The sequence below is a fragment of the Dendrobium catenatum genome, unplaced genomic scaffold (genome assembly GCF_001605985.2).
Source record: "Dendrobium catenatum unplaced genomic scaffold, ASM160598v2 fragScaff_scaffold_43, whole genome shotgun sequence".
NCBI classification, from domain to species: Eukaryota; Viridiplantae; Streptophyta; class Magnoliopsida; order Asparagales; family Orchidaceae; genus Dendrobium; species Dendrobium catenatum.
In genome coordinates this window covers 2,262,671-2,281,139 of record NW_021318505.1, presented here as the reverse complement: position 1 = coordinate 2,281,139, position 18,469 = coordinate 2,262,671, and the positions used below count along the sequence as shown (strand labels likewise).

The following is an 18,469-nucleotide window of genomic DNA, read 5'->3' as shown; positions in this document are numbered from 1 at the left end:
TTTTAATAGTTTATTTATTATCATATGAGGTAAGTGATTACTTTTAATTATTTTCTATTAGAGAGAAGATAATGACAAAATAATTGTGACAAATTGTTGAAGTTGTAAAGAGCAAATTGTCCTTATTGTTGTGATTATGGCTTCACCCACAATAACATATAGATCATAGAATACAAATATTTGAATTTATTTTAATAATAAAGGATAATGTTTTGTAATATGAAAAGTATTGGAAAATGTTTGATGCTTAATTAGTGATTGTTTTTATTTTCTTAATGATTTATGGGATTATTTTCTTAGAAAAAGTATGAACTCCTTTATATAGTGGTTTGTGTCAAGCAAACATATAATTTGAACCATTTTTTGGGGCTCTTATTGGTGTTGAAGAATAATTGCCTCAATTGATGTATGGTATAATAGTTTTGGACATGCTTCTAATAAAATGTTGCATTATTGCATTCTTTCCCAATTGAAATATGATATGCTAAGGCTAATGAGCTTAATCCCTAATGTATTTCCCCCCTAGCTAAACAATTTTAATTGCTCTTTATTTCACATAATCACATGACATGGCATCCTTTTGATTGAATACATTGCAATGTGTGGGGATCCCATTCAGGCTTATTTGAGACAACTTTTTTACTGCTTCTTGAAGCAGCTTTCTAGTACAAAATTTTAATATTTATAATAAAAAACTACATCTAATAAAAAATTCGTCTCTAATGAAACCTCAGTTTCGAATATTTCTACTTCCTCAATTTAGTCAATGACAACAAGAGGTTCATATGGGTATACTTAAAACAAAATTTAGCACCATTAATGTTGTTCCAAAATTTGTTAACATGATTCATAATCAATTTGACATCACATATCTCAATTCACTTTGGCTCTATTCACATTTCCAGCTTCTCTTGAACTCGGGAGTATTATATCTGAGGGGCAACTTGTTCTCTTCAGCTTTGTTTAGATGCTATTAACTTAGATGAATAGGAAATAAACAGAGTTGGATTCATAACCAAGCCACTTTGTGTGTATTTCATTTTATTTTCTTTCACTCGAAACAAATTAATGCTTCGTTTGGGAAGGCTTTATTTCTGCTTTTTAAAGCAGCTTTTTAGTACAAAATTAAAAAAAAAATTTACTGAAAAGCTGCTTTAAGAAACATTAAGAAAGGCATCCCAAATGAAGCCTAAGCTTTCAATAATATCGTGATCATCTTCATATGATTTGTATTACTCTAACATCACTTCTTGATCCATACTTATCAAAAGTATACAACTTGAGATAAAAGAGATTTGATAACAAAACTGGTATGAAACATGAAACCAAAATTATACAATTTACAACAGTGGACTTTTAGGGGCTATTTGGTAGCAGGATTTAGGCAAACGGCCTAAAATGCAAAATCAAATCTCACGGCAAATGAAAGCCGCCGTAGACGAAAAATTCCGCCTTTTCATGCTAAATTCCCGATTTCCCAAATCTTGTTTTTTGTCGGATTTACGAAATCCATTGGCTCGAGAAGAAGAGTCCGCTTATTAGATCCCTTCTATAGCCAAACAGCCACACGGGATTTAATAAGTGATACGGCATCACAAAATTAGCTTGATCGGGTACGAATCTCGAGGCGAAAGCTAGTTGCAAACTTCAAAAATTAATTCCGAGAGCACCCCAACTCCGATTTCAGCAAGCTTATAGTCGAACTGAGCGTCTCGGAAATACGAACTCAACGACAAAAAAAGATAGATCATTTGATGTGTTTCTCTTGAGTTACCCATAGCAAATTGCTTTCATGGGTTATATACAAATTTATTGTCTCTATCTACAATAACAAAGGCAGAATACACTTCATAAAGAATAAAGAAATCACTAAAGATACAAAATAAAAATTTCATAATCATATATCTATATTTGAGGTAATATCTTACTCTCGGTTCTCAATTGCAGTGAAAGTCAATGAACCGTGTGTGTTGTTACCTGAAGATTCTGGATTTGATGAAGAGGTGGATGATGAAGATAACAACAAGTCATTTGCCTTCTTCCTTGTAACCTTCAGTTCCATGAAGTCTGCAACAAGACCAGGTTTGGTAATCTTCATGGACTCAACGTCTACTTCACCGGTCAACATCTTCACAACAGTGGACATTGTGGGTCGAAGATTTGATGAATCTTGGGTGCACAGAAGGCCAACCTTCACGAATAAGCAAGCCTTCTTGATGTCTAAGTCATCAGATAGTGTTGCATCTATGATCAACTCCAGTTTTTCTTGCTCGTAAAGTGCCCAAACCTGCAAGATAAAAACTCAATTCATGATATAAGAAGGAAAAAGAAACCAGAACTGTTACAGCATAAAATAAGAAATGGAACATGTCGCACTTACCCTTACAGATTAATCTGAAACATAATAGGTAGAGGACAGCTTAAGTTCGCGGTTCTTTTTTTGTATTTTATTATTTTCTATGATACTGAACGGAGATCTATTCTTTAAAGAAGCCACTATTATAGGTAAGTTTAATCGTGATTATGATGAACTTACCTTTCTCTTCAGAGAATAGGTAAAACATGCAAGATTAAAATTGATCATCTTATGGCATAACAAAATAAATTCCCCATATTTTTCTAAGCAATCACAAAATACCAGAAAAAATGAATTGATTTTTAAACGTGGCATCAGGGAAAAGGAATAAACAAGGAATAAAATACTGTTTTTCTAAGTAACAATCAAATCCTACAGGTTGAAACTTGTATAGTTTTAATGGTAGAAGCATGGCTCAAAGCAGTCATGGGCATTGCCAAATACACTACTTTAAGGAAGCGTGGGCACAAGCATAAGGGTTCGTTTGGGACAACTTTCTTATTGCTTTTTAAAGCAACTTTTTAGTACAAAATTTTTAATTTTTATACTAAAAAGCTGCTTTAAAAAGCAACAAAAAAGTCATCCCAAACGAAATCTAAATCTGGTTCAAACCGTCGTGCTGCTGGATCCTCTCATTCAATAAATGTATCAGAAAACATGTACAGAAGACAACAACGGTCAAAAGTCTGGCTGCATTATGTGCAAGATGGTATTCATATCAGAATCTAAGTAGGATGTAATATAGCCTCAGAAAGACTAAATGAAAAATAAATAGAATTGTAAAGAAGATGAAGCAAAAAGGATGCGATGTTCATAAAAATTTTCATCAACCATATGATATATGAGCAAAATAATCAGTGAAAGCATCTTCCTTGAAAAACTCACTCACCCTATCAAGAAGAAATTGTTCTCCATGTGGCAGTCTTGTGTTTGTATTACTTCTGCCGCTAACTATTTCCAATAGAAGAACTCCAAAACTGTAAACATCTGACTTTCGTGTAACCTGCCCGCGGATGGCATACTCAGGTGCCAAGTATCCACTATAAAACATTAGTACATCAGTAAAGACGAATAAGCATATCCCAACTCTAGGAATGCTAACTTCACCAACTTTCAGCTGCGTTTATTGTTATTTTCAGATATCCAAAAACAAGTAAATAACATGACCAGTATAAGGCTTCGTTGGGACAGCTTTTTTTTTCTGCTTCTTAAAGCACCTTTCTAATAAAAATATTAAAAAATTTGTACTAGAAAGCTGCCTTATGAAGCAATAAGAAAGCTGCTTTCTGAAGCAATAAGAAAAAGTTTTTACGGGCTTTCTTATTTGACTTTTCAAACTTTTTCTCACCAACATCACATATAATAGGACCGTAAAAACTAAAACGCATTGAAACGGAATTCACAGTATATAAACTCACGCTGTTCCTGCAACTCGAGTGCTGACATGGGTTGCATTTGGAGGTAACAGTTTTGCTAAACCAAAATCTGATATCTTGGGAGTGAGATCTTTGTCAAGAAGAATATTGCTTGCTTTGATATCACGATGAACTATGTGGGGTTCAACTTCCTCATGAAGGAATGCAAGCCCACGTGCTACTCCAATGCAGATTTTACATCTTGTTTTCCAGCTAAACTGAATGTTACTGCGGTTAGCACCTAAGAGCAAGAAAAATGAAATAACTTTATAGGGATTAATCAAAGAGAAAACTCAGACTTCATTATATTACCGTTAATAATCCTTATTTAAATTACCAAGAAGAGTTTGAGCGAGACTATTGTTCTCAAGATAATTGTAGACAAGTATTCTGTAATCTCCTTCCATGCAGGCACCATATAACTTGACAAGGTTCTCATGCACTATATCTGTTATTGCAGCAATCTCTGATAAGAATTCCTTCGCTCCTTGTGTTGACTCAGTTGACAGCACTTTTACAGCAATATTAGTCCCATTCGAAAGTGTTCCCTACAGCAATCAATCAAAAACCTAAATAACGGTACTCTCTTAAAACTTAGATGCTGCTAATTTTACAAGAAAATATAGTCACCTTAAAGACAGGTCCAAAGCCTCCTTTGCCCACTTTATTGCCTGGACTGAAGTCTTCAGTAGCTGCTTTTAATTCTTCAAAAGAGTATAATTTTACATTTCCCGCAACTGAAATTTATAAAATCAAAACCAAAACATTATTTCGAAAGAAGAATTAGATATCCTAATAATTTACCACATCAAAATACAATGAGAATAAAGCATGCTACAGGACTTCTCAGAGTTGAGATTTTCTAATGTAACTAATATGATGAATAGTATACTTTCACAAAAAAAAAAGAGGTTCACAAAATCACAAATTACCAATAAATCCAATAACGCACTTTCTATAAATGAAATCACGAAATACTAGAATTTAAGAACAATTCATAATGAAATTATCAAAAATATCCAAGAATTTCAACCAGAAATAAGAAACAGACATGAATACTTTAATACATTTTGTATAGATTTTTGAAACAAATAAAATCTATGAGCAAATTAAATTAATTTCAACAACTCAAATCTTTGACATCACTTTTTTATCACAATGAATGAATTTATCGAATTTAAAAAAATAAAAAATAAAAATAAAAACCTCAAACCAATATAAAGAAAACTTATTCCTCAAAATCATAAAGTCCGAGTAGTAGCACACTCAAATAAATTGCACATCAAATTTATATTTACAAGATTGAAAACTAGGAAAAAAAATTACCCAGGGCAAAAGTTGTGAATTTCATGCCATAGACCTGATGAGGACATCCGACCTTGGAGAGTCTACCAGAGACGGGGCTGTCGATCTACAGCCACGATTGCATCGCTTTACTTATTATTATTGTATTAGATTTATTATTGATGAATTAGTTTATTATGTTTATGAGTTTTATTGTACCTTTCCTTTTATACCCTCACTTGAGGGCCTAGTCATGAGTATGCCCTAGGGGTAAGTTGGTATTTTGTATTTTCTTCATTGTATTGGCTATTTAAAGCCTCCTCCTCCTTTGAGAGGATGGTGATTATTGAAAATAGAAATTCTGCACTTATGTCTTTGGTAAGGTTTGAGAGCTCTAGTGAAAGAAGTCCCTAGGTGAGGGCAACAAATCACCCACCAGCTGCAGGAAAAGTCCAGGCTCGTGGTCTATCTCTTCTTCTTCCTCCCTATCGCCGGCCACCCCTCCTTTTTCTTCCATATACCGCCGGCCAAGCCCCCTAGCAGCTGACCAAAACCAAAAGGTACCCAACTCCTCCACCGCCAGCCAATCAGCACCCCCCCCCCCCCCCCCCCCCCCCAATTCCACTACCAACCCTAGCAGCTAGCTCCTAGTCTCTTTCCCTCCTTAACTTCCCTCTTTCCTAAATTAGTTTGATATTAATTTGGAAAGATTTGAATTCAAATTCAAATCCTTTCTTAAATTAATTAATATATTTTAAAACCCCCTTCCCTCCCCCCTTCAATCTTGGATTGATTAAAATCTGAGATTAATTAGCATTAATTGCCCCTCCACACTCAATGAATGTGGACACCTCTCTCTCATCTCTCTTGGCCGGTCCCATTCCTCTCCTATTTTAATTAATTTTTTCCCAAAATTGGAACTCCAATTAAGAAATTAATTAAGTACCCTTTCCCTCCCTTCCACAATTAATTTAGGAATTTGAAACTCAAATTTCCCTCCCCTTTCTCCACTAAAATATGAACCAAAAGTCACCTAGCCCTCCCAAACAAAATCTGAATTACTTTCCCTCCCGCTTACACTATTACCAGAGGTTCTTGACATCGGAAAGCTGCTGCCCTGTGTTCCAAAAGCAGCCCACTTGTTGTTCCGCTGCAGCAAGGTTCCCTGTTGCTATCCTGAAGATCCCTAACTGCTGTCCAGAGGTTCCAGCAGTTTCTATTACTATCCTGCCGTCCGGAAGGTTCCTATTTGCTGCCCGGAAGGCTCCATACAGCTGTCCTCACAAAAAACTTCCTCGAAATCAGCCGCCAAGACTCCGGATCTTCCTTCTCGCACATCAAATCAAGCCTACTAACTTGACGAAGGTGAACTCTTCCTCCAAATCTTATATCTTCCTAATTGCTCCCAATTGTAGCATTAATTGATTCATAAAGATCATGTTAACTCCCTCGACTAAGCCTAGTAATTTAGAGAGTGAGCGAGTGGATCCACGTAGTGACTAATCTCATTGTTAATTTAGGGATTTCTCGTTGAAAATCCTTCATGTATGCTATGATTGAATAATTGATTATTTTGTGATCTTAACTTCTAGTTGTGTGACTTGGCCTAAGCTAGTTTCAACCCTCTTTCGTTTTCATTCATTGTTTAAAATCACTACAAATTTAATATTTAATATTGCTCTCAAATAAAAGCGTGCAACTTCTTATATTTAGCATTGCCTAAGCATTTAAGTCCTACATCAAGACCACTATTTATAAACCCCTCGTAACCTGACCTAGTATATAATGTTCGTGCGAGGTCAATTTCAATTTAATTTTAAATTAATTTCACCCAAAAAAATTACCCAATTTGTACTGCACTCAAATGACTTGCTCATCAAACTTATATTCATAAGATTGAAAACTAGGAAAAAAATTACCCAGGTCAAAAGTTGTGAATTTCATGTCGTAGACCACTATTTACATATTCAAGTTCAAAAATCACCCCTAGTAACCTAACCTAGTATATAATGTTTGTACGGGGATCATTTTCAATTTAAGTTTAAATTAATTTCACCATAAAATTATCCATTTTGGATTAAAATCTCCAAACTCAACCAATAGTTAACACAGACCTTAATTAAATTTCAAAGATCCCTATGCCAGTCGAATGCAAATAGCACCACCATTACAATAACTGCTGTACTAACCACAGATACAATAACCAACAGATACAATGTCGCAGCCTCAAGAATGTTGTTAGTCATCATTTATTTCTTTTTTCGTTTTTTTCAAAATTACAAACGCCACCATTGCACCGCCTATGGGCATAACATGCTCACCTTCACAGGGTCGGAAAGTCTCTTTCTCCAAAGTCCCTTTTCTTCGAGAAAAGGACAAACAACAACCCATAACTGTGGATTAATAGAAAATTGCAGCTTATATCGGCTTAGAACCCCTGCAAAATTAAATCAGATCATTCAGAACGACATAATCCAGATTTATTTTGGATTCAGTGTACTTTTTTAAATAAGAATTTGATTTGAGAGGAACTGAGTTTGTGCATTTTAGAAATGGAATCAATGCTAGTATCCACAACTGTTTGATGAAAATCAGTACAAAACGACCATGGTTTTATGACAGCTCACAGTTTTAATTACGTGCCAATTGCCCCAGAAATAAATATTAGATTGCTGGAAGCATTTCTATTTGTGTGAAACTAGAAGACTCTTGTCCTCAACAAATAATCTTTGACTGGAATTTAAAATACCGAATGGTGAGACTTAGGTCAGATAAATTAAGAACCCAAATCCACATCCTTGAAGAAAAGGAAATGTTTAAAATCAATATTTGAGGATGAAAGAAAGCTTGCAGCAAACGAGCAATGGAGTCCATATTCAAGTTCAAATCAGTCATTAACTAGTTAGCAAAAAAAATCAAAATTGTTTGCTTCTATAAAAAAATTCTTGTTTTTTATAATTATTGTGTATTAAGTGGTTTTCCTCATTTCATAAAAGCATATTTTTTACTTAATAAACTTTTGATGATTATTTTTTAACTCTCCTGAAACTTCTATAGACGACATCTTTCTGAGCAAAATTAACCATTTTATCTCATATAAAATTTGATTCAACTTTGAAGTTCTAATTTGCTATCTATCATAGGATATTGGAAATTCAATAACCCCACATATTTTAAATTCAAGTACTATCTAAAGGTCCTAATTTCTTTTGATTACTTTCTTTATATTTCTAAGATATACATGCAAATTTACTTTGTTGGGTGTTTAAACTTTCTATTGAAGTTATCTTAGAAAAGTATCCATAAAGCATCCAATTTCACTAGCAAATGCCATATTGGATAATTTTAGCCTAATTCACAATATCTAGATTATGCCACCCATTTAACATGAAGCAATTGGAAAAAGGTGCATCAAACCCTTCTGCATGCACACCTACAACCGGAGGAAACTTATAATTTCCACATAGCCACAAATCTCCAAACCAAGGGTCTTCTCCATCGCACCAAGCTCCGTAATGCCAAAACTCCTTGCTAAACAAGGACCATACAATTTACACTATCCATACTATTTTTAGCAACTGTCATAACATACACATATATCATAAGCAAAACATAAAACTACCTGTCAGACGCTTTATATAATAGTGATAGAAATCATATTCACTGCGAACCTATTCTTGCTTATTTTCCGAAGTACTTCTTTCACTACCTTTACAGAATTCTTTTTTCCTGACTTCTTCAACCAGAAAAGTTAGATCTTTTTCTCATGCTCGATGCCACATTTAGGTTTTCCCAGTAATATTTACCCCTCAAATCTTCATCTAGAAACACGCTCTAGCCATATAGCTAGTTCATGAAAATTTTTCTGCCGTATATAACAGCAATTTAACTAAATTATGTTTCAAAAGTAGCAAAACGAATTACGGTAATATATTTCTTCTTTGTGGGTAACCTGTTATTTCATGTTAATTATAAAGGTTACATCTTCATTTGAATGAATTTAATATTAGTAAAAGCATGTCTACATAAAGGAAAGAAAATATAGTAATAAGGAGAGTACAAATAAAGGAGAATATTCCCCATATTGAGGATATATTATTTCAAAGATCCCGTGAGGATCTCATGAAGATCATGTTTTTTGAAGATATATTGGAACACCTTGGATGATTGGATGAGTTTTGTTTGAGGTGTGGGAGGTGTGGTCAAAGGATGAGGGTCAGCCAAGTGTGGAGGTTAGGTGAGACTAAAGAGCATAACCTTTGGATTTAAGGCTTACAGTTTGGACTGGGGATGGATCTACAGAATGAAACTACTTGGCAATGTTAGGGGAATATCCGGAGGTGTGATATGAAATTTTTGGTCGAGATCATAAAAGTATAGTGAGTTTAGTGGAAGTGAATAATGAATATACAATTCGCAATAGATTCTGTAAATATTCTTTAGCGCCGTCAGCCCAGCCGAGAACTAAAACGCATAGCGATAATCTGTAGACATGCATGAAGATCATGTCTAATGAGGATATATTATTTCCTTGGAAGGGTCGATCTTTAGGTTTCCAATTGTTGTGATGGAAGGCTAAGTATGTGTGGAACACCCTTGGATGATTGAATGAGTTTTATTTGAGGTGTGGTCAAAGGATGAGGGTCAATCAAGTGTGAATGGTAGGTGAGACTAAAGAGCATAACCTTGAAATTCAAGGCTTAGGATTTGGACTGTGGATGGATCTAGAGAATGAAACAATTTGAAAATGTTAGGGGATATCAGGGATGTGACATGAAATTTTTGGTGGAAATCATAAAAGTTTAGTTGGTGTAGTGGAAGTTAGACCAAGATTAGATAGAGGTGCCCATACAGGGCAGATTTTGGCTAGTCCTAAAATATTGCCTTGGTGGAAGTTCTAATGGTGTCTTTGGGGGTTGAAGAGGCTTTGAAGTATTAGAGAGATGTGTGAATATCAAATTTGGTGGGAATTCAAGGGATTTTGAAGTTGAAGGATGAGGGAGGATATGACCAAGTCAAGTAATACACTAGTTTGCCAGCTCCCTACAAGAGGCTTGGGTAATTTTTTATTATTATAGGGAGGAGAGAAAACATGTACAATGATGCTGGAAATGTAGAAGAAGGGGTTAGAAGAGGTCGGTAGAGAAATCAACACGTAAAAAAAGATACCTGAGGCTTCCACCAAGAAAACCCAAGAGAGGGGTGAGGTGGAGTGTTCAGCCACCTAGCACACAAACTTCGAGTTTTCACTCCCAAATATTGAACTTTTATTACATCCGGTGAACGCACGCTCCTCTACGTTCGGTTTTAGATCAAAACAGCGCAATACCGAGTTTTTTGAAAAAACTCGGTACAACTCGGTACTCGGTACTCGGTACTCGGTAGCTCGATCTCGAGCTCGAGCTCGAGCTCATTAAGGACTAAACGAGCCAGGCTTGATAAGGCAAATACTCGACTCGACTCGACTCGTTTACACCCCTAGTTGGTATCAAAGCCTGGAGCTTGCGAAGATCGATGTATTGCAGAAGGTCGGCTGTCGACGACGATCGAAGCCGCAAAACAAGATTGGCGGTCGACGATGATCGACTCCAAGGAAGGTGGGCTGTCGACGATGATCGAAGCTGGATCGCCTTCTATCAAGCTCAATCGAAGAAGTCGCTCGATCAGGTAGATAGAAACCTTGATCGGATTCGCGAAACCCTTCGGTCAATAAGGAGGATGAGGATGTCGTCGGCAACCATACCGAGACATTCTTCTTCTTCGATCCCCTCGTCCGCTTCCCGCAGACTCCATCTATCCCGCCATACTCCCACGGTCGCTGATGATTACGCTCCGCTCGAACTCCCGCTCAAATGGTGTGATGCACCGCCGGAATACCCACTGCTCGAGCTTCCATTGCGATGGCGAGATCCTCTGCCTGATCGCAAAGTTCGCAAACATCCCTTGCCCAACGACTCGCTTCCGCATCCGCCTCCACAGACTACTTCCGCATCCTCTATTTCTCCGCCGATCTTCTCTACTGTTTCCGCATCCGAGCGCGATTCCGCGCCTGGCGGCGAGCGCGAATTCGTGCCTGGCGACGACCACGATTCCCTACCCGACGAAACAATCGTCTCAGCAACTCAACATGATCACAGCCGGCTCCTGCTCCCGGCCCCAACCCCATTTTCACCTTCTGTTCTGCCCGACGAAGTTTCCAGTTCGGACTTGCTGGACCGTGAGACTAATGCCGATCATGGCCTAACACCGAAAGAAAACATTTCCTCGCCGTGGAGGATAACTGATGAAGCAACTGCCCATTCCACCCCAGTTCAGCTAATCGGAACACGCATATAGCGCACGTATTCCATTCCTCTGGACTCGGAGATGCCAGATCCGACACTCACAGTTGATACTCCGATTCAATCTGACCACAGCTTGCCCGTCCAGTCCACTCGACTCAACTTGCCGACAGCAGCCGATCAGGCCACCGCCGACCCCCGCGCACCCAGCCGCCGATACCAGTCCTCCGTTCGGTCTGAATTCAACTCGATGGGTTTCTGAATCGGATTTGGAAGGACATTTCGCTTTCAGAGCCGGCCGAAGCCTTATGCTTCACTCGTCAGAATCTGATTATCTCCCTTCGCCTCACTCGTCGGAACCGATTATCTCCCTTCGCCGCTGAAACCTTTGATGGAGAGCCCGAGGCTCAATGCATCAGGTAAAGTTATTTTTCAGGGGCTCGAAATGGCCGTTTTCACGGCCACCGGCGAGGAGGCGTTGGAGCTTGACGCAGCAGTAGTCTGGCTGGGACCGATTGATTTTCAGATCCACTTTCCTCGGTGTGACTTCACAGCGTTCAAGATGATGGCGGGAAGCTACCTCGACGTGACAAAACATAAGCTATACGCGCAAGTTGAAAAAGGTTTTCAAAGTGGTGGAAAGCAGAGTCATGCTGAGCTTGGAGAGATCTTGATGGCTAGCCGTTGTTCACCTAGCAGGACAATTAAGAACCTTATAAGCGCTATGCAATAGTCAGTTTCTTCGAATCTGGCGACGGTGGAGAATAAAGAGGTTGATGTTATTTCAGTCCAGATGGGTATCTGCTCAACACATCCACTTTATTTTGGAGAAGCTACAACAATGACGGGAACATCACACAAGGAAGACAGAGCTTCGGCTTCCATACAGCCCTTGGTTGAGGAAGTCGTGAATAGTGATTGGGAGAACGCTCCTTTGGCAACAGCGGTTTAGTTTGCTAAGCGACGTGAGCGGCGAAATGGGGATATTGAGTTAATTGATAACTACTTTGTCACTGCAGGTGTGAAAATGCCTGGTATAAATTCTAGTGACAAGGCTGATTCAACACAACGCTCTCAAACTGTTCGACCAAATGTCAATAAGGGTTGTGATCTCAATTTGGAACTGTCAGGCTCTGGGAGCAAAGAAAATAGGAAACTTACATTTTATGGCCCCACTACCCCTATTGAGGAGCAAGGAATCAAGGAGCTCGACATGAGGCCTGGCGGTATTTCTTCTCTCTTCCTTATTACTGAACTCAAGGGCTGCAAAGAGTATCAATTGGAAAGTGAGAACTGGGACTTTTCTATTGCAAGCCTTGTTTCCTGCGCATCTTCTGTTAGACTAAGCAATTCTTGCGGAGATTCAATTGGTATCAAGATAACCTCTCTTGGTGCATTGCTTCAACAACAGCAACAATTTAGAATGCCATTTCTTGACAATGAGAGCAGACAACCATCCCTTCCTTCTGTTATTGTAATTAGTGCAGGATTTGCAGGCTTTGCAGGCTTTGCCGCCGCCCGTGCTCTCAAGAACGCATCCTTTCAGGTGGTTGTTTTGGGATCTGAGGATAGAGTTGGTGGTCGTGTGCACACTGATTACTCTTTTGGGTCTCCTGTTGACATGGGTGTCTCCAATGAAAATCCGTTGGCACCTTTGATTGGAAGACTTGGGCTTCCCCATTATCGCACCAGCAATGACAATTTTGTATTAATTGATCACAACATTGAGAGCTATGCCCTCTTTGATAATGATGGGAATCACGTCCCCCAAGAGCTTGTCAAAAAAGTTGGTGAGTTATTTGAGAGAATATTGGAAGATGCAAATGATGAGAACAAAATCTTCGATCCGAGAATCTGTCTTCTGCAATAATCTCTTTTTCAATAAGGCGTCTCGACGGAGTCGAGCCTTTTTTACGCTAGGGGAGAATGATGCGGTGCATTTTAAGCTAGGATAGTCCTTAGGAGTACTTTATCCATTTTGTTCTAGAATGCTCCTTTTGCTTTATAAATAGCAAGTTTTGTAATAGGGAATTCATTGAATGAAATATTAGCCTTTGAAGCTTGTGAAGCTCTCTTCTTCTTCTTCCCTGGATTGGGAATCCTAAAATCCTTCTTGCAGATATCATCTTCCGACGATCCACTACATCAGACATCCTCTCCAACTTCAAATTAGAAGGAGAATAGAAGGTTGGCGGATCAATAATCATTGATTAATTGTGTCTTCTTATCCAGTTCAAACAAAAGAATAGAGTAATAAACAATAAAAGAGAACATCCTCCATAATGAGGATAAATTAAAAAATTAAAAAACTATAAATTCCAAATAAATATTTAGCACATATGATTATAATAATATGGCAACCTAATAATTATAATAGATCCAAGAGGAATGTTATCGAATTGCTCAAGCCTCATCGGCTAGGTCACAGAAGTCATCAATTGTGGAGGATAGTAAGGGTAAGGAATAGAGATCACACTGGCTCAATGATCCCGAACAGCGAGATTGTGAGGAGCCTGCAACTCGAAGGAGGTATTGTGTGTCAAGGAGGGAGGGGAAAATCGTAGATGACGAATCCCGATGTCGACAAACAACTAGATCGATGCGAACAAGAGATAACTTGTGGCATTGATTCTAATACTATGGTATAAATCATAAATGCTACATCATTATTTGAATGAATTTGATGTTAATACAAACATATATATAAAGGCAAGAAAATATAACAATTAGGAAAGTATATACAAAAGAATATACTCCATAGTTAGGATATATCACAAGAATACATACCATGAATTCCTAATAAACATTTGGCATATGTGAAAATATTAATATGATAATCTAATAATTCTACTACTCTTAACATTTACGACCATCCTGAAGCTAATATTTTCTCTTGCTAATGCTTACTCTTTCTCCCAATCTATTCATTTGACCTATATGAATTTTTTTCGTAAAAAATTCACAACTTCTAAGTTTCAAAACCTGTATAAGTTTCTACCTCCTCAAGAATAGCTTTTAACATTCTACTTTTCTCTGGATTAGAAATAAAATCTACTAAAGGGACAGGATCTCCATCGCACATAAATAGTACAAATGAAGCAAATTCTGTCAAAGCAAACCTCCATGATGATTTGAGGATGAATTTTCATATCCTTAGTTCAATGCTCTACTATTGGCACTATCAATGTTAATTTTCATTGCAGAAAGCATACTCCAGCGCCTCCTATAGGAATTTCATCTCTGAAAATTCACATATCAAGCTTCACTTGCACCTCTAAAAAAAATACCAAATAAAGAAGGAGTTCATGTACACATTCTTACCCTACAATGTAAATAGATTATCTCAATGATTCAACCCTTGACCTCAGGACAAATGGACGCAACTTATAATCACTGCTTCAGGGAAGCCCTCGATTCTTCATCTTTAATCCTTTAAAATCAGCCTTCTTTTAATTATGATATCCACTATACTTAGCATAGATGGCTCATCAAACATTGCATCAATCCTCCTCACCACCTGTCATCATTGGCTCCCAACCATACTTCTCCGTCATTTTTTTTCACACCCGATCATAAATAAGGTGGCTTTGAACCAGTGCCTAGATCCACAGCTCGGTGAGGCCCACCTTTCTGCATGGCCAGGCTGAGCTTGCTTCCCGTGACTCCCAATTATATGCGCAACAAACTTAACAGAAATATAAATTGTCACTTCATCATTGAAAAGAGAGGGCTCAAGATCTATTTCATCATCCACAATCCCAAACACTTAAAGATGAAAAAAAAAAAGGTAAGAAGTGTTCATCCCCCTAGACCAGGCATTGAGGAACCCTCTAATATAAATTCATGTTTTCTCGTAACTTGTAAGAACCATAAGATTGCCAAAACAAAAAACAAAATTTAATAAAAGGAAATATCAAAGACGTCAGAGCTAAAGCGCGATTATAACATCAAAATTTGCACAAATACACGTTCTCAAAGCAGATCACCTGAAAAAACGCAATCCAAATGCACAGAATTCTCCGAAACCAGTAATAAGACTAGAAATCAAGAATCTCGTTCGAGACCCGCCTCAGTACCCCGACTCCACAATCCCCCTGAACGAACATTGAAGACTAAGAAAGCAGCAAAAGCTTGTAAATAAACAATGGACACCAAGCCCACAAATCTCACTCAAAAGAGAACAATCTAGAACCAGAAACCCAGTCTCAATGGGGAAAGAAGGCACCAAAGTTGAAAAGCGGCGGCGGCGGCGGCGGCGGCGGCAGCAGCGGCGGCGTAAACAAAGCTAGATGAGATAAGAATGGAGTGAAAAGAGTAGGAGAGGAAAAGAAGTAGGGGGCAAGGCTTCGACCCGCGTGGGTCAGTCAAACCCCGATGGGCCCATATTAAATGAGGACAGGGCCCGATGGGCCCCACGACTGCCAACTGGTTGACCATATATCGAATTTTGTTTCTTGCTGTGGATCCACACAAATATTGTAAATTTATTAAATTTCGTGTACTAAAAGGACAAAATTTTCTTCAGAATATCTTGCGGGGAATTTTTTTTTCAGAATATTCGAATTAAAAATATTATCATAAAACAATTTTAAATTATTAAATTTATTTTTTTAATGTGATAAATTACTATAATAAAACTTTCTATGGATAATTATTTTGTTTACATATATTTGATGGTTCAAATATATGGCCTAAAGGCGTCGGGATTAATTAGATCTTACATCTAAATTAATAAAATAAAGGTTAAATTAAATAATTTTCCAAAAAAAAATATCACATTTAATTAATTCACACGTGCTCATTTGATGAAAATAATTATTTTATTAATGGGAGGTGGCTACTAAAAAATAAGAATCCTAATTATAATTCTTATTGGCTATAAAAAAAATCATGTTTCACTTTGCCTTATGTGACTTTTCGATCCATCCAAATTAAGACTTTTGTTTTATTTGGTTAAAGCAACTTTTAGTATCAAATTTTAAAATTTGAAGCTTTTAGTATCAAAATTTTAAAATTTGAACTAAAAAATTATTTTAAAAAGCAGTAAAAAAGTGTTTCTAAACGAATCCAAAAAAGACAATGAAGTACCACACAGATCAGTATAGTTTAATGATTATATTTTTTTTTAGCTGAACTTTGATGAAATTAACGAACTTTTATTAGGTCCGATGTAAGGACGTAGAAAAACGTCTGATCGGAGGCAAAATCCCACCAAAAAACTCAGTATTGCTAGGTAGTAGTTGATAATAACGAGGAATACCGCTCTGTGAAGACCATTACCGAGTTATACCGAACTATACCGAGCAATACCAAGTTGTGCCGAGTTTTTTCTAGGAAAAACTCGGTAAAACTTTTGTATAACCCATTATAGCTCGGTGTAACTCGGTATTGGGTCTTCATGTGATGGTATTCCTCGTTATAGTTTGGTATTGCTCGGTATTTCTCGTTTTTTGGCGCGATTTGGCCTCTGACTGGACGTTCCTCTACGTCCGGTCGGAGGACGTAATAATTACTTTCAACGTAAATAAGCTGAGTATTCAACAAGCTATTTAAGTTTAACTCGAATACAAATCAAATAAGTTTAAATAATTTTTAAAATACTCAATTTTTAAATAAATAAATTTGAATAACTGTTTATTCTATTTATTTTTGTTTATGAATAACATGAATTAAAGTTCCTGAATAGTCTAGATAAAAAAAATATATATTTAAAATAAAATTTAATTAATAAAGTTAATTGTGAATCTGCTTTTATTAAATTGCTATTTTTTTTCTTTTGACAAAATATTTAGCATTCAAACACAGCTTAACTGAACTCGTTTTTTAAAAATAAATGCGAGAAAACTTTTCTCCATTAGGTACGTATTGTGAAATCTATGAGAAAAAATCATTAAACATTCACAAGCATTTTGACCAAGTACAGAAGTATTTTGTTTTTTATAAAATTCCCCAAAAAAGTTTATAAAAAAATAGATTTATTAACTCTTTTTGTAAGCCGACCATTAATTTTGGAACATCCCTTAATTGTAGCCGTAATTATTGCTTAATCAAGAAAAAACTCATTAAGGACATGATTAGAAGCCACTCCGCGACACGGGATGAACAATATTAATATATAATGATTTTATTGTCTCGTATTATTTTCATTTGTTTGAGCCTACTATATATATATATAACTCATAATTTGTACTTCAAATATGTTAAATGTTTAGTATGTTAAATAGAAAAAATAAATTTTTTAAAAAAATATTTTTGATTATTTTGAAAATTAAAAAATTAAAACTTGAAGATAATTGTATCAAAACATAAGGAAATAATGTAAAGAAGATTTTGATTTTAATATAAAAATCAAATAAAATTAAAAATATAAGAAAAATTTTCCAAAACAAATCAAGAGAAATATGGTGGCTAGAATCATTTCATCATGCTTAGTTGCATAACATGCTGGGAGTGACGAACGGGAATTGGGCTGGATCCGAGTTGCAATTTTTTTTTTCCCGTATGTAATAATAGGTCGGGTTCGGGTCAGGTCAAACAGTTGCGGGTCAATATCGAGTTTGATCCGAACCCCACCCGCAACCTATTTTTGGTACCCCTATAACTAATATGTCACCAAAAAAAGCATTGATCGAGCATGAATCTCCAAGCATGTTCAAGTTGGAAACTTCTGAAATTAAATGTAGGATCATCCAAACTCCAATTTAAGCAAACTTATAATCAAATTAAATATCTTAATGAGATGAATCAAATGACACCAAAATCTGTTCAATCCGAGCCCAAATGGGTTCAAATCAATGGGTCGAAGCATATTTAGAAAGTTCAAAGCAATAATTGGATGACAAAGTGATATCTAAATATGGAATGCTTATAGTCGAATTGAGTGTATGGACGAGAATAATCCAATGAGCCCAAGACAGCTTAATTCTGACATGAGTATGGCACATAAATGCTTAAAAACGCCCCATGTTTGAGGGAATCAGTATGGGTCGTCCGATGGAGTACTATGAAATATGTCCTAGATCTTCTCCATATTTATAAGGTGAGACACTCGCCAAAATCTATAAATAAACCTCTACTTTCTACATAAAGGTGACTTTTGGCTGGAGATTGGAGAGAACTCTAAAACTTCAAGG

General features: G+C 36.7%; 1 protein-coding gene across 2 annotated transcripts; it reads right to left on the bottom strand.

The window, feature by feature from the left end:
- Positions 1-1,730: 1,730 nt before the first annotated feature.
- On the bottom strand, positions 1,731-15,655 carry LOC110092901 (cold-responsive protein kinase 1). Of its 2 annotated transcripts, XM_028693819.1 has the most exons (8): positions 15,507-15,655; positions 15,323-15,430; positions 7,377-7,492; positions 4,402-4,508; positions 4,109-4,319; positions 3,775-4,012; positions 3,246-3,396; positions 1,731-2,287 (listed from the first exon to the last, which is right to left on the bottom strand). In XM_028693819.1, the coding sequence occupies exons 3-8, from the start codon at positions 7,444-7,446 to the stop codon at positions 1,925-1,927; spliced, it is 1,140 nt and encodes a 379-aa protein (XP_028549652.1). In that variant the 5' UTR covers positions 7,447-7,492; positions 15,323-15,430; positions 15,507-15,655; the 3' UTR covers positions 1,731-1,924. The 2 variants fall into 2 exon arrangements, with proteins under 2 accessions (XP_028549652.1, XP_020673253.1); XM_020817594.2 differs by having other exon boundaries at positions 15,323-15,643.
- Between the last annotated feature and the right edge of the window lie 2,814 nt (positions 15,656-18,469).

What these genes read in the sequence shown, in the direction of transcription:
- LOC110092901 (XM_028693819.1), bottom strand. Translation starts at nt 7,446, where the DNA reads ATGGGTTGTTGTTTGTCCTTTTCTCGAAGAAAAGGGACTTTGGAGAAA. An exon ending in GCTTTGGACCTGTCTTTAAG is followed by an intron (nt 4,320 to 4,401) that starts GTGACTATATTT and finishes TGATTGCTGTAG; the next exon opens with GGAACACTTTCGAATGGGAC. An exon ending in ACTCGAGTTGCAGGAACAGC is followed by an intron (nt 3,397 to 3,774) that starts GTGAGTTTATAT and finishes AATGTTTTATAG; the next exon opens with TGGATACTTGGCACCTGAGT.